General features: G+C 42.7%; 1 protein-coding gene across 1 annotated transcript in view; it reads right to left on the reverse strand.

Annotated features, from left to right (window-relative positions):
* Positions 1-1,033: 1,033 nt before the first annotated feature.
* Positions 1,034-15,198, reverse strand: part of LOC136099670 (TOG array regulator of axonemal microtubules protein 2-like) — an 83,147-nt gene continuing 68,982 nt past the window's right edge. The window contains exons 12-20 of the mRNA XM_071807266.1: positions 13,974-14,209; positions 12,642-12,800; positions 11,466-11,583; positions 10,414-10,536; positions 10,253-10,353; positions 8,577-8,898; positions 7,169-7,385; positions 3,596-3,682; positions 1,034-1,345 (exon numbers count right to left, since the gene is read on the reverse strand). Coding sequence (XP_071663367.1) covers positions 1,098-1,345; positions 3,596-3,682; positions 7,169-7,385; positions 8,577-8,898; positions 10,253-10,353; positions 10,414-10,536; positions 11,466-11,583; positions 12,642-12,800; positions 13,974-14,209 — 1,611 coding nt within the window. The 3' untranslated portion in view covers positions 1,034-1,097. The remainder of the gene's footprint in view (positions 1,346-3,595; positions 3,683-7,168; positions 7,386-8,576; positions 8,899-10,252; positions 10,354-10,413; positions 10,537-11,465; positions 11,584-12,641; positions 12,801-13,973; positions 14,210-15,198) is intronic.

Below are 15,198 nucleotides of genomic sequence, written 5' to 3' on the forward strand. Positions count from 1 at the left end.
CTGAATCTCAGGTTCAGAAGTGCTTTACTGGTCTGCATAGAAGGCAAATTCTTCACATCTCAAAAGACGGAAAGACATTTAGAAAATCTATATAGTTTTAAAAAAATATACCTTGTCCCACAATGCCTGCACACAGCTTACCTTTGCCCAGGACACCCTCAGCCCACTCACTGCCCAGCCAGCACCCCATGTGCAAGGTGTCACAGCCCCCCTGCCACAAACCGCTCTCCTGCCCCTCCCCAGGGGTACCTCAGGGTGCTGGGTGGCAGTCAGATGGCACCCGTCACCTCACCACATCAGTCCATTGCATGTGGTGCACAGGGGACCACAGACAGGACGCATCCCCTGAAACGGGAAGAAAATTTCAGTGCATCTGGTGAGGTTTCTGCTGTCATTGGACTGGGGCTGTGAGCCTGACCTAGACATCTCAGGCCATTGCACCAGCAGCTACCAGAGACTTGTAAAGGGGCTGCCCGGCAGTTCGGCATCCGCTGCATACACTGGCATATACAGTGAGCTGCACATCCTCCCATAACCCCACTGCGTACCTTCTGGGCAAGCAGGTCCTGGCTTCTCATTCTATGCTTCTGAAATCAAACCATCTCTTCCTACAGTTCTAATGCTTCCAAAGCCCATCTCTTACTTTGTAAGTAAAAATATATGTATGTGCACATCTCTTAATTTCTATGTATATAAATATAGTATTTTCCTTTTTACAGTTACAAATTGCATTTACACACAGGTTTTATTTTTTTGGTATCTGTGCAAACTTCTTAGGGAACATGAGGTCAAGACATAAAACTTTAGAAAAATTCTTTTTTAAAATATTTTTTATTTTTAAAGAATTCTTAAATTTTTTTTATTAAGTTTTTTAAGATTTTTAAGTTTTTTTTAAAGTTTTTTTAAGGTTTTGTTTGTTTTTTTTTTTTTTTTTTTTTAAACCAACATCAAAATATATTAAGTAAATGTGTAACTACAAACTCTATCAGATAAATCCTCTTCTTCAAACACACGGAATAAAATGAATGCCACCACCACATCCACCTTTGCCTCCAGCTGTCCCACTCCACACCCCTCCTTCTGTTTCCTGGAGCACATCAAGCCTTCACATTCAGGTTCAAAAGATCCCAGAGGTTTCTTGTCACATACTGAGGCTGGTTGGTGGCATACTTCTTCAGGCTGGGGCCCATCACTTCGTCAAGGCCCTTTGCAAGCTTGGTGAGCACAGCCCTGACACTGCCGCTTCGGACAGGCAGGGCCTTGTTTCCCAAAAGGAACCAGAGCGCAGGCAGGACATAGCGGTGGACGAATTGAGGTTTCCGGGGATAAACAGTGGCCACAAGCACTGCCAGGTGAGAGAGACAAACAGATTAACAGCCGTAATGTAAACAAGTATGTTCCTTGTACCTACAAGTACCTACAAGTTTTGGTTCTTGGAAGGCTTTTCTGGCTAATATCAACAAGCACAAAGGGCCCAATGGTCCAGAAACAGGCAACAGTGGCTGATCATCCACTGAACAGCATAACCAACCTCTGAGGACCTTAATTTCTCCAAATCAGAGGCTTTGTATCCATGATAGACTTATCAAAGTGAATAATACACATTTTGTAAATAATTTCACTATCTGCTTCTGCATTACAAATGCCAAAAATGGCAAATCGCTGTTTATTTCCGTTAAGAAGTTGTCTAAACCAGCTGCTGAAGATTTTGAAATGCAGCTCAGAGAGGTAATTGAAAGATTTCTAACAAAAGGATGATTACTTTTTTTGTGACCTTTGACAAAGAATGACAGAAGTCCCGTGTGGCTGTTCCTTTTGCTTAGTGGCACACAGCAAACAGCAGTATGACACCACACTTCAAAACTTCAGCCCAGAAAAGATGTGTGTTGCTTGACAGTTTTCTTACAAACATCAGTGACTAACTGAGGTCTGTGACAGAAGGGTCCAAACTGAGGTTTTTTCCCCTCATACTTAGTGGCTTCTAATGAACAGCTGTTTCAAACTTCAGAATGTCTTAGATAATTACCCAAACCCCATTGCCATGGCATTTGAGCATCTCACGAGTTTAATGGCAATTGCCCTCACAACATTCCCTAAAATAGGGGAACAGAGAAAAATCTTACACAGGCGCCTGATATTTAACGCATTCTGCACATTCTCTCTGACGTCTGTTCTCAGCTCATTTTCTGAACTGAGCTCTATTAAATACAAACAAAAATTTACTATCAATAAGCTCCTTGCATGGCAGATTTTGCTGAGAGATCAAAATCTGAAATGGTCTGAAGAGAGCTTTGTTATCTTCTGTTCAGTAGAAACGTTATGCAGTAACTATTTATTATTTTGTAGTGGAAGGACCTTCATTTCCTCTATGCTGTTAATCTAGCATCAGTCATCAACATTTAAACGGCTCCTGACAGTACCTAAAACCAACTCTAGTAAGCAGGAAAAGGGTACCTATTTTAAAATAGGAGTTAATTTATGTTTAAATGCTATTAAACACAGTGGTCACTATGGAGCTTCAGAACAAAAAGAGCTGTCTGTTCCCACTGAATCCCAGAGAGAACATCTGCGCTTTCTAAAGTAGTTCCAATTTACGTTCAAATGCTGTATTTGAAAAAGAGATTAAAATAACTGTAAAAGTAAATTTTATGTTTACAGAGATTTACTTTATCCAAATTATCTTTAAAGGCCCTTTTATATTTGTTATGGCTAAACATGCCCTTTTGAGATTCATAATGAAGAAGCAAAGTGTATTAAACCTTGGATTAAAAGATGCTGGCATAACTAGAAGTGGATTTAGTCCTAATTAAAGCAAGGCTATAAATACTCTTCTCTAGTATATATTGAGATTATAATTTTTTCCATTCATTGGCTATTGCTGGACAGAGCAAGCTACTATTATAAATCAATTATCAGCTGTACTTCCAGTGTGTTGCACACTGCTGATACAGTAGACTGTTTGTACATCCTGAAATGAGTCCATATGATATCTGCAATACAGGCAGGGAGCCTCAGTGGGTTGGGCTGAACTGCCTCCTTCTGCCCCTAAATCCTGCCTTGCACAAAGTCCTTGCCTGTAATATGTGTGTTGAGTTTTCACCTACACTGTGACCCCCCAGGCTCTGCAGGACTCCGCCTCAAAAGTTTCCAACAGGACAACAAGAATCCTATGATGACAAAACAAACCGATCCTCAGAAATACCAGTTGCCACAATTTTTTTTCTAAAGGATGTTGGTTCGCTGTAGAACAGGGACCTCTTAGAGACCTCCATGACCTTTACTGTACTGTACTTCAAAGAGAGAAGTCAGCCAGGGTATTTTTAGGCCTTCTCTTTCCTGGAGGCGGGTCCTGAGATGCCTCAGTGAGAGCTCAGCGCTGGAGCCCAAGCGCTGTTCTTCTCTCACACACTGCAAGCCTCTGCAGAGGCCAGGCAAACCCCTGCCAAATACACCAAGTACAAGTATTTTGCAGGAGGAACAAGCTCAGGACCTTCTGGTGTTTGATAAGCGACTGCACTGTCTATTCTGAGGTATTCCCTCTAAATATTCCCTCTGAAGACTTCAAGAAGTGGAGATTAGTTGAAGAAGGCAATACCTGTGAGATGTTCAATGACATCCAGCAGAGCTTTGCCGCTGAGGTAACGCGCTCGGTGGGCAAAGATTTGCAGCAGCAATGTGTTATCTGAAAGAGAAACATGTATTTCTGCTCACTCTTCCGAGGTTATAAGAAAAAAAAAATAGTTAAAAAGGGAAGGAGGGGAAAAGGCAGAGGTAACTGCATTTTGTAAAATGAAGGAAATTTATGCCAGTTTCTGAGTCCTTTACTTCTTTCCTTCAGCTTACTTGGGAGGATTTTAAATTCAAAAAGAAAAGTTCTCATTTCACATTTGTAAATCCAGAGTTAACTGCTGTACAATGAGCTGTGTTAAAGCTTCCACATCAGGGCCCTCAAAATTTAAATCACCTGTAAGCAATGAAAATGTTTTGCATCCTGGAGCTTTGCAGAAGTGACCTCCTCCCTTGTCTAAGGAAAAGGATGAGAAGGCTCAAGAGTCCACGCATCCATTCACACTTTAAGGATAAGCTGGTGTTAAATCTTTAAACTACCTGTTGGGATCTATGGACAACACTCCAAGTTACTCTTACAAGAGATAATTGCTGCTCATTGCCAACACCATCCACTCTCAGGTGCTCTTATACTATCTCTGAAATCAGATCTCGGTAGAGAGACTGAAAAACAACCTGATTTCCCAATACTTGACTGCCATATATATTTTAACATCTCCTGTGCTGCCTGTTTTGGATTTGAGGTCTTGTTTTAATTAATAAACTGCTGCCTGAATTGGTCTGCAAGCCTCCAGTCTCACTGCTTTGATAAGCCAAGCAAAGCTTTTCTTGGAGGTAGAATGTTTGTGGGATGCACTACGATACCTCGCAGTGTCACCGGGAGTGGCACCAATAGGTAGAGTAAGCAACCTGCTTCTTTGTGAACCACTACAGAGTCAAATCCCAAAGGGGTTTTAAGTAGTACTGTGCTATTAAGTGCTCCGTTTTGCCTGAGATATAAAAAAGGTAGTCCCTAACAATCTCCTTGTGAGTGTGCAGTAATGAATCCGTTCTGCTACGCTAATTAAGCTTCTGCTTTGGTAATTACACTCTTCTCATTCATCTTTTCAAACAGACACTTCACTTTTTGTCCCACCCTCTTGCAGTATTGTCAGATGCTGTTTCACATTTGCTCTTCCTCCCCAGGGAGTTACCTTACAGCTGCTGCTTTGAAAAAAGATCTGGAGGTCTTGTGGAAGCACAAAATGTTAATTTGTCATTAATATTGGTATCTACATAGATTTTCAGGGGAACACTTGGGTTTGGGATGGGTGAGGGGGAGCTGCTTGTTTTCTTGTTTTTGTAGGAAGATAAGTATGTTAGCAGTATTCAACTTTCACTTTGAGAGTTTCAAATGCTCGGTACATTTTGAAACATTAAAGCTCAAGTAAATAACAAATTCACCCAGCAGTTACTTTTGCTGCCTTGAGAGACCTAAAGACAGAGGAGCTTTTAATAGCTACTAGAGAAAACAAGGCAACAGGCAGTCTGGTTCTTACTAACCCAGCTTTAATTCCCTGTACTACGTATCAGCTAAACCTGCTGGCCACAGGACAGGCAGCCCCGCAGTTGCTGTATTGAGCAGAGGAATCTGCTTCTCCGCACTCTCATTTTCACTGCGTTCCCCTCTTTGCTATGTTGACAACTACAGGGAAATTCCCCCTCCCCTCTCTCAGAGTGATGGTTCCTCTGGGAACCATCTGGGGCTGCTGGTCTGACTCCATGCCCTGGTGTCAGGCAGTGGCCATCTGAAGGGCATTTCTTTCATGACAGAGAACAGGGCAGGACAGATGTCAGAGGAGACAGCAAGATGTCTTGGTCCCATTGCAGTTGAGCTTGATTTGCTGATTCACCTCCACCTACAAGGTGGCTCCCTTGAGTGGGATTATGGTCCCAGGTCACAGCTAATGAATGTGTGTGGTCTTCAGCTGGGGACATCCAAACCAATGCCAGGGTTAAGGTAAACAAACTATTCAGGCACTATTGGGAAGCAAATTAGTTTGGTTTTAGGTAGAATTTTGGTCTAACAGATGGGGGGGGGTGTTTTATGTTCTTTATTTGTTTGTATGTCATTTGGGGTTTTTTTGTTTCACATCAAGTGATCAAACAATTTTCTAACCAGCTTGCATTTTTGCATGGATCATTAAAGGTGGCAGATGAGGAAGTCTCACCTAAAGCTCAGAATATGAGGCATGTCAACACAGAGCCTCGGTGCAATAGCTGGGCTCTTAGCTATTAAACTCATAGGAGCAATGGGGCAAGAGGTTGTGCTCTCTTACTCTTTGCTAGGAGCATTGAACAATCCTTTAGCGTTCTGGGGTGGTTTTGTCACTTTATAGCATATGGTATGGTTTTGCTCATGCATTTTTCCAGTAGAGCCTTCCTTCCCCCAGTAAAGCCCTAGGGTCTTGAATTTTGAAATATCTGTGATTCAGTTACCTGTTTGAACTTTTACAAATGTCCACAAAAATGAGCAGAACAAAAAATATATATCCCACCTTGTTTGCTTGAGAACCTGTCTCTGAGTAAAGCCACTGTGATAAGAGACAGATGCACCTTGCTCCTGTTCTAGCATCTGCCAGCATGGAAAATTTACAGTGACCTCTCAGAATTGGTGAGAGGGGAATGACGGAAAGCTTCATACAAAACCCTGAAGGGATCTATTTGCCACATCCTCTCTTAGCAGGATTCTGCAACTTTTCCCACACCTTCTCCCACGCACCACAAAAAAATCAGTAAGGGCCAAGAGCAGTAAAGGTCTCACCCTCCTCTCCTGCTTCATGATTAGGAACAACCCAATACTTGGAATACAGAAAGGCAGCAGGTCAGCAGATTCACTGAGTTTGCAAAGCAGCTGATGTGGAGAAGTTGTTAATTTCACTTTAACACCTGCCTCTTCAACACTGAATTTTTCAGGCATATTCACCCAGTGCTGCATTTTCACAGCTGACATAAGTCTGTGTGGCAAGAGAATTTACAGCAGACCTTGGCTATAGCAATCTTGCCCCATGCAGAACAACGTTTGGAATAAGCCATCATTTACAGCTTGATTTATCTTGATTTATACTTGTTTATTCTAAAGAAGTGGGAAAGAAGCCCAGCAAGAGCAAAGAGCCTCCACCACACTTCCCCCTATGTGTTTCAAGGAAAAAGCACATTCCTTTCATCTTGTTTTAGTGGTTGTAAACTTAACAGAGTGCACATATTAGAAATCCAATTCAATAAAAACAAAATGCATGCAGTTTCCCAGGAAAAACAGTCATGACAGATGCTAGTCACTTCCCTCATGCTCTTATAGTGGAAACTTAAAATAATCCCTAGAATGTCCTCTCTGTAATAATCAGATCTATGACCCAGGTGATAAGCAGTGTCCATTCAGCTACACATCCCAACATGATACAACCGATTGGAATAAAAAGAATGCAGGCAGGACTTCATACACATCTTGCAGCAGCTGGATGTTCCCACAGACAACAACAGCCATCCACAGACTTAGCACTCACTTGGCTCTGAGATGGAGGAGCCGCAGCTGGGGAGAGTCAGTGTCAGAGGTCAGCCTTACCTAGGTGATCAATGCATGCTTCCAGCACCTTCACAGCTGCAGCATAAATCCCCAAGTGCTTTGAGTTCAGGTTCTCAGTGACTGCTGCTATCAGAGAGGTCAGGACTGGGTATAAGGCATCTCCAAGTATGGGTGTCATCAAAGCCAGTGCCTCCAGCGCCTGCTGGTTCACTTTCTTGTTGCAATCCTGAAGTCTCAGGACAAAAGAGTCAAAAATCTGTTAAGAAAACAAAGGACAGGAAATCTGGATTAAAATGTTCTTGTTTCAAGGAGAGATGTAGAAACAAGCACCCAGAAATGTAAAATATAATGTTTTCTGTTAGGTCAGCACTTACTAGCACAATTTCACTGTTTTCTTATGGGCTACTCACTGTAGTGGTTGCACCTAATGGTGGTTGGAAAGATCTTCATATTTTATTAAGAGGTTTGAGTGCAGACAGGATAGTTCATATGGTGTTTCTCTCTATATTATTTACATTATTATTTACATAAATCATCGCTACAAATCATTAAATTAATCCCATTTTAATAATGCAATATCTTTGGTGCAGAGGTATGAAAACAGGTATTTATGATACCCATTTTTCCATAAAGTTGCCTCAAGTACTGAGGGCAGTATTGATTTTGCCAAAACTGTGGCTGGATGTGATCCAAGTTTTGTTTTTATCTGTCTCAGAACCTGCATCTGGAGGAGTGCAGGGCTCTGATGAACTCTTCAGTACCCAGACCATTTGTCTAGCTAACAGGTAGACTTCTGAAGTTTAATGTGTTGTGTAGTTCTCATTAGAGCAGGTTCAGTCCCTAGACAGCCACATTATCAGGCACCATTTGCTGGAAAAGGGGAAAAAAAACAGCTGCTGGGAGGAAAAGGAAGAGATCTGTCTCTAGCCATTGTCTTCCTCTTTCCAAAGGGAAAAAAGGGCCCACAGGAAGGGTGAGAATGGTCCCAATCAGGAAAGGGATGAGGATAGAAGTAAATAGGCAGAGTTGTGTCTGCAATAGAAGAGAAAGTTTACAGGAGTATCCTTTAATTTTTGGTTTTTTTAATCAATGCATCCTGATACTTCTCCTCCACCCCAACTGATTTCTCTTCTAGGGAATAATTTCCAGCCTTTCAGTGGCTGTATTTCCTTTGTTTTAACCTAACTGGTAGTAAGATACAGCAAAAGCTACAGCAACAGGAAATTCTGTCTCATGAACAGCACCAAGAGACACCTACCAGAGAAATACAGTTGGACTGAAATTGCTTGCCCTGATGCCTGGAGTTGAATGAAATTATTTGGGGTGAGAAGAGACCAGCCTGTCCCAGACAGCTAGTAGGTAACATAAGACGCACTGTTTTAACTTTACTGGTACAGGCTTGGGAAGGGACCTAACAGGAAAGGAGCGATGGAGATGCCCTACCTACCTGGGAAATGTTAGTGGAGATGAGCTGGGGGTTGTTTTTGCAGTGGTCAAGGAGGAGCAGCACTCCCTCCATTCTTGTCTGAAAGTCCTTAGCTGTCAGGAGCTTGCAAAGCTCCTGGCGCTGTTCAGTCTCTTCCTGTGATGGGCGACGGGCTGTCTGACGGGCTGTCTGACGGACTGTCTGACGGACTGTCTGACGGACTGTCTGGCGGGCTGTCTGGCAGGCTGTCTGGCGGGCTGTCTGGCGGGCTGTCTGGCAGGCTGTCTGACGGACTGTCTGACGGACTGTCTGAGAGGGTGGCATGGGTACATAAGAGACAGACCTTAAAATGGAAAATAAAAACAAAGTTAGACCTTTTGGTGATAATATCTCCCTTTGGTTAATTGTGAGGAATGCAACTTGAGAAGACTTCCTAATGATGTGATTTCAGCTAGATCTTTATCTGAAAAGCAGCTTTGATCTCATGACAATCATTACAGGAGACAATCTGGACTTAACATTATCACTAGTGCTTACTGAGGAAAACCAAGGCACCAAGGATGGGATGCATCTCATTTATCTTCAGGTGTCTTCCCAGGTACTCATCCAGCTTCCCTATGTGTGGAAAAGTAGGCACTACAAAGTCTAAATGCCTCATCTTATGGCAGGTGTCTGTATTATAAGGAAATTAATTGTCCTGGAGAAGTGCCTCTACAACAGGTATGGGAATCTGGATAAATAGCTCAGATGCATCTGAACAGATGAATCCTACCCAGACAGATCAAGGGGCATAACTGAAGGGATCCAGAGGATCAGTAACAGAGGCAAAAACTGAAGCCAGCCATCCCGCTACTGCGCTCACATTATTGCTTCCTTAGCAGCTGGATCCACAGCTTGACAAACCCAATGGGAACAATTCTCTTGGATCAGCCTCTCTCTGCCATGAGCACGAGAAGCTCCTAACCCCACTACTGAGGTGTGCGGTGATCTTCCTGCCACTGCTGAGCACAACAGAGCTAAATAAATCCACTCTGTTATCAGAGAAGGGCAGGTACAGGTAGCTCTCTCACCAGCATGGGGAGACAGCAAGGACCAAACTCCTATCTTGAATGCTGACTGAGGCACAAGGGAAAAAAATATGCTGTCCATCAACCAACCAATAATGGGTCTCAATGACATGAATAGCTACAGAGTCCACATTGATATGTCTCTTGACCAGAACTACCAGTACTGTTTTTGAGTCAGAAAGCAATGACTCAGACAGGCCAAACAAAATGCATAGGAAGTGCTATTTTTGGGAATGGCATCTTGGTTCTAGAATGGGACTTCTCATCAAATCACCCATCTCAAAAAGACTCCACTGAGATAATAATACCCTGATTGAAATTACTTGTCCCAAACCAAACAGCAGAGAAATGGCCCTCTCGCAGCCTCCACAACACTGTCCTCGCCACCGCACTGGATTTTCTGAACTAAAACTGGTGGGTGTCTCTTCCTCTCTCTCAATTTTTGTGGAAAACCCTCCAGAGAACTTGTGTTCAGCCTAATGTAGAAGTAGACATTTTTGATCACGAAATATTTGTGGGGCAAGGAAACAATCTCTGGTACCCCTTGTCTCCACCAGAAAGATTTGTTTGAGGAAGAGACATGCAAAGCTTGTCATGTGCTTTGTCAGATATAACAGAAGTGCTCAGTACCCTTCATTAGAAGGCAAGTTGTCCTGGGGCATCATCAAGCCATTTTTCTTAGACTCCTTGGCAGAAGGAGGTTTCTTAGACTCCTTGGCAGAAGGAGGTTCCTTAGACTCCTTGGCAGAAGGAGGTTCCTTAGATTCCTTGGCAGAAGGAGATTCCTTAGATTCCTTGGCAGAAGGAGGTTCCTTAGACTCCTTGGCAGAAGGAGGTTCCTTAGACTCCTTGTCAGAAGGAGATTCCTCAGACTCCTTGGCAGAAGGAGGTTCACATTCATGGTCTTCTGTCCCCTACACAAATATATAAAAAAACATGAATCTATAGAAGATAAAAGAGGAAATTATTTGTTTAAAACACAAATTATAACCAGGAAGGATCACTGCTACCAAGAAAGGCTTAGGAAAACATTTCCTAACTTAGAGAGGGAGATGGGCCAGAGATCCAGTGATGTCTACTATTTGTTTTCAATAACATAAGGTAGGTTATAGGTGCTACCATAATGGGCAGCAATACAAAATCCAGAATTCATTAGTCTTGTGCACAAGAATAATGCAAACTGTTAAGGAAACAAACTGGTGGGAAACATTTGGACTTTCTGGAGGGTGGCCCATTGTGTTGGGAGTTAATTTGGTTTACGCTCATTCTCCCTATCCCCGACAAAGGCACATGCCTGTCTAGAATGTAAATGAAAAGGAATGAAAAAAAATAGGGATGATTTTCCATGGGATGCTGAATTCATGAAGCTTCCTCCGGCTTCAGAGAGCATAACAGCAGGGCAGTGTTCCCAGAATACACACAATATGCGTACTAATTATGATTGCCTTGTGCATCTTTTGTATATTTGGAAATTTTTTTGGCACTAATACTTCATCTGTTGCAAAGACTCTATTACCTTCAGAAGCACTATTCTCCCTTCCTTGCTTTATTGGGGGGTGTGGGGAGTAGCATTGGGTTTTTTTAATGCTTGATGGTAGAACCATTTTCTCCTACTTTCCTTTCCTGTTTGTGGCTGATATTCAAAATACACCCACTTTCTTTCTAACTATACTAGTTCATTCACTGTCTGAAGATAAACAGGCTAAGGATCAACAGCTCATTCCCAGGAGCAAAATGATTCAGCAGAAGAAGAATGAGGTAAAGAAAGATTATATATGTCTAATCTCATATTAGCAATCTCAGTACTAGCATAAAGAAGACATTTCTCCTGCCAAGCACTTACCTTCCGCTTAATCATTGCCATAACAGCTTCCAAGTCCCGTGAGGGGGCAGACTTTTTCAAATAACTATCAAATTTTGGATGACTCATCAATAAATTCAGCATCTTCCGTCCATAATATCTAACATAGGAAAAAGAGAAATTAATACAGACTACTACTGTCTTTTCTCCCTGGCCTTGTGAATAAACGAAGGAAAAGCGTTAATAAACTGATATTTTAAACTCATCATGTGTAATACCTGCATGAGGAGGTATTACCTCTTCAGCAAAGAGATTTACCTCCTCTTACTGCAACTGCACAATGCTACCAGCTGAACACAAGAGGAGAACATAGGGTAACAGGAAAATACAATTTCACTCTGAAACTGAGGGTATGCTTCTGTGGAAGCGGAAGATCCCATGGGACAAGTGAAGACCACCTCCTGCTTGGATGTCATGGCTTATTTGCAGTGTCTTGCTGCCATTGCACAATAATTTACTTCCCCTTAACTGACAGAGAATCTAGGACAGATGACCTCATGCTTACTATTTATTATTCTATACGACATGTATGCACATGGGCAGCTAATTGATCATGTGTTCTTCACATCTATTAATGGGAATATAATTAATAATCAGACTAATGGTTTGGTTTGGTTTTTGGTTAGTTGTTTTGGTTTTGCTACTATGAAACTTCAGCTACTGTGAAGAGGAAATTTGGACGTCATTCAGCCACAGCCAACAACATTATACAATGATTGGGAAGAAAAATTTGTGACTACAATAGGCAATTAAATCTGCAGAAGGGATTTAGAATGATTGAATATATCACTTGAAAACAGCTGGATTTTTTCTAGGACAGTCTTAACCTTCCCAGAAATAGATGTTTGGGACCATTCAGTGACGAACAGTGGCCAATGCTTCAGCTTTACATTGCACACGTAAGGTGAAACAGAATTATTTGACTGCCTAATCTGAGCTCAGCTGATCTGAATAAAGAATCATTCAAGTCACAGGAATTTGTCAATGGCCTCTCTTGCTGGACAACCTCATCTTACTCAGTACAGTCATCTCCCCAGACGTTATCCACACTGTGAAGTAACTTTTTAAATTTTACCTTCCACTCTTTTGTGGTTTTATAATTTATAGCCAGGCATCAAACAGTTTTCAAATTTTAGGAGGTGAAATGAAGATCATCACCTTGTGTCCTGATGACAGTCCAGAGCAAGATTCACCAGCGTGTGCACCAGCACCTCAGTACTGGTAACTATGCCCGAGAGGAGTTTATTGGCTCCAGTTCGCTCCATCGCAGTCAGTAGGTGTTCGGCTGCAGTCTTGCGCACCAGGACATTGCGGTGTCTGCAAACAAGGCAACAAAGACTGGGGTAGGGGGAAAAAGAGGGCCAGAAGCACAGGCCTCGGTCACAGCATGGTCCCTGTCATTGCTAGGGAAAGGACACACAAGTTCTCACTGCCATTTTAGCCACCTGTAGGTGATTTGTCCTCAGATAAACACAAAATTGGCATTGTACAGAGAGGCTACCTGCAAGTAAGAGGAAGGAATTCTACCTCCCTGGACTATTTGATACTTAATTTCTTTCCTGAAATTTAGTCTAGGAAAGAGGGAAATGAAAGACAATTTTTACTGACTCATCAGAGGGCTCCACTACACAAACAGAACTGTAGCAGTCCTGGGGCTTATTCCACCTGTTTATCTCCAAATCTGCAGAGGGAAATTTTTCACAATGAGAACAATCAGTCATTGGAATAATCTCCCCAGGGAAGTGAGTTTCAGCTGGACAGGGTGCTGAGCCACATTGTCTAGACTGCACTTCTGCCAAGTAAGGTTGGACCAGATGGTCCAGGTGGTCCCTTCCAATCTGGTACTCTGTGATTCTATGATTTAAGGCAGCATTTGCTTCAGTTATCCTATGGGAGTCAGCCTGTGAAGGCACCTATAAAGCTGCTCACTATCTCAAGGCTGACTTGCAACATCAATTTGAATAGAAAGTAGAGATCTAAGGACATGACGGTCAGACAGAGCCCACTTAGTAGGAGCTGTGCCTGCTGAGCCGCACCCAGCACGTTCTCCCCAGTGTGCTCCATGTGTTAGCAATTAGCCTCCTTATTTCTCAAGTTAATGGCATAATGATGATGCATGGCTTTTCTCAGTGCCTCTGTGGTTAGCGTTGTGAAATATCAAAAGGCACTCACTGCTAGAATAGCTATTGTCCCTCTTCCTGCAAAGCCACAAGACTATACCACCACGCATTGCAGGAACTTTTGCTTCCCCATCATTCACCACATCTCACCAGCATTGACATATTGTGGGAACAAATAGGCTGCAGGAGGGCAGAAGTAGATGCAAGAGGAAGGGAGAGAGGTTTATGATCAGAGAATCTAATCACCGAGTTCACAGAAGATGCAGGAGACAGGACCCTTCCCTCCCATCAATTCCCTTCTGCCTCCCATCCCTTCCCTCTACCGACACAATTCAAGGTGAAGGATAGCACTAAGAAAAGAATGACGTACTGGACTCCACTGGCCATGAGAGCAGTCATTGCTCGTGCAGGAGTCACACTCCCCGCCATGAGCCCCAGGGCTTCATTGGCTGCTGTCTGAATGAAGTCGTTGGAGTCCCCCATCTTCTGCAGCAAGACCCGAGCAATCTCATCCACCTTGTGGTCCATGTCCTTCTTCATGGTCCTGAAGAGATCTCCAAGAGTGTTGATTGCACAGCAACACACCTTTGAGCGGAGATTGTTCACCTGGGGAAGTCATGAGGGGAAATGTAAGAACCACCCTGTAGAGAAAATCAATTCTCCAGGTGAAAGTCCCATGAAACAACATGACTTCTCACTGTGTCCAGATGGAATATAAGAGCACAGTAAGAGCAGAGGACCACAAGTACAGGAACACACTTACTCTGACGCCAACTTCTTCTCTCTCAGGCCCACTTATACAATTTTAATGAGACTGAAGGCCTAAAAATATTGTTTAATCTAGAACTAAGTGTGCTACTCAACCCATAATGTGCACTGCTTTGATTTTAGACCTTAAAAAAAAATAAAGGCAATGGCTGTTTTTAAACTATAAAGGTACAATTCATAAAGACAAGACAGAGGAAAAGTAGTACTTTCTTCCTGTCCAAAATCGCAGCACTGGCAGTTTGAGCACTCAACGAGGAAACTGAAAATGCAGGCTCAAGTGTACAATCAGGCTAATATGCAGCATGGACTTGAAGTCCATCTACTGCTCTGCCTGGTCAGGAGAACCCCAGCTGTTGAACTCAAGGTACTCAAGCATTTTGGAGGTCACATATAATTACAGCTGCAACCCATGGGGTTTTGCAGCATTCAGGGCTGTTCTTGGGTGACCCTTGCTTCCAAAAGTCTCTCCCATAAGGGTAAGGAAGAAATAACTGAGAGTCACGTGCTTCATTTGAAAAATACTTTGAAGGACAGACCAGTATTTCTTTCTGCCAGAATTAGTTGTGCCTCTTAATAAAAGAAAACCATATAAGTGCTAGAAGTGCTTGTGAAAGCAAAATCTGGGACTGGAGTGAAACAAAAGCTGAAAGATGTCTCTGTGCATGATCGTAGAAGAGAGAGGAGGAAATTTCCTCAGAAATATAAAAGTGATATAAAAATCAGATGAGCTAAGCTGAAAGGGCTTCTTGCCCTAAGCCAGATCTCACAGGGGTAGAATCTGAGTCCTGCATATCTAAACAGAAGGGTTTAAAGAGTCCAACAACACA

The sequence above is a fragment of the Patagioenas fasciata genome, chromosome 3 (genome assembly GCF_037038585.1).
Source record: "Patagioenas fasciata isolate bPatFas1 chromosome 3, bPatFas1.hap1, whole genome shotgun sequence".
Classification (NCBI taxonomy): domain Eukaryota; kingdom Metazoa; phylum Chordata; class Aves; order Columbiformes; family Columbidae; genus Patagioenas; species Patagioenas fasciata.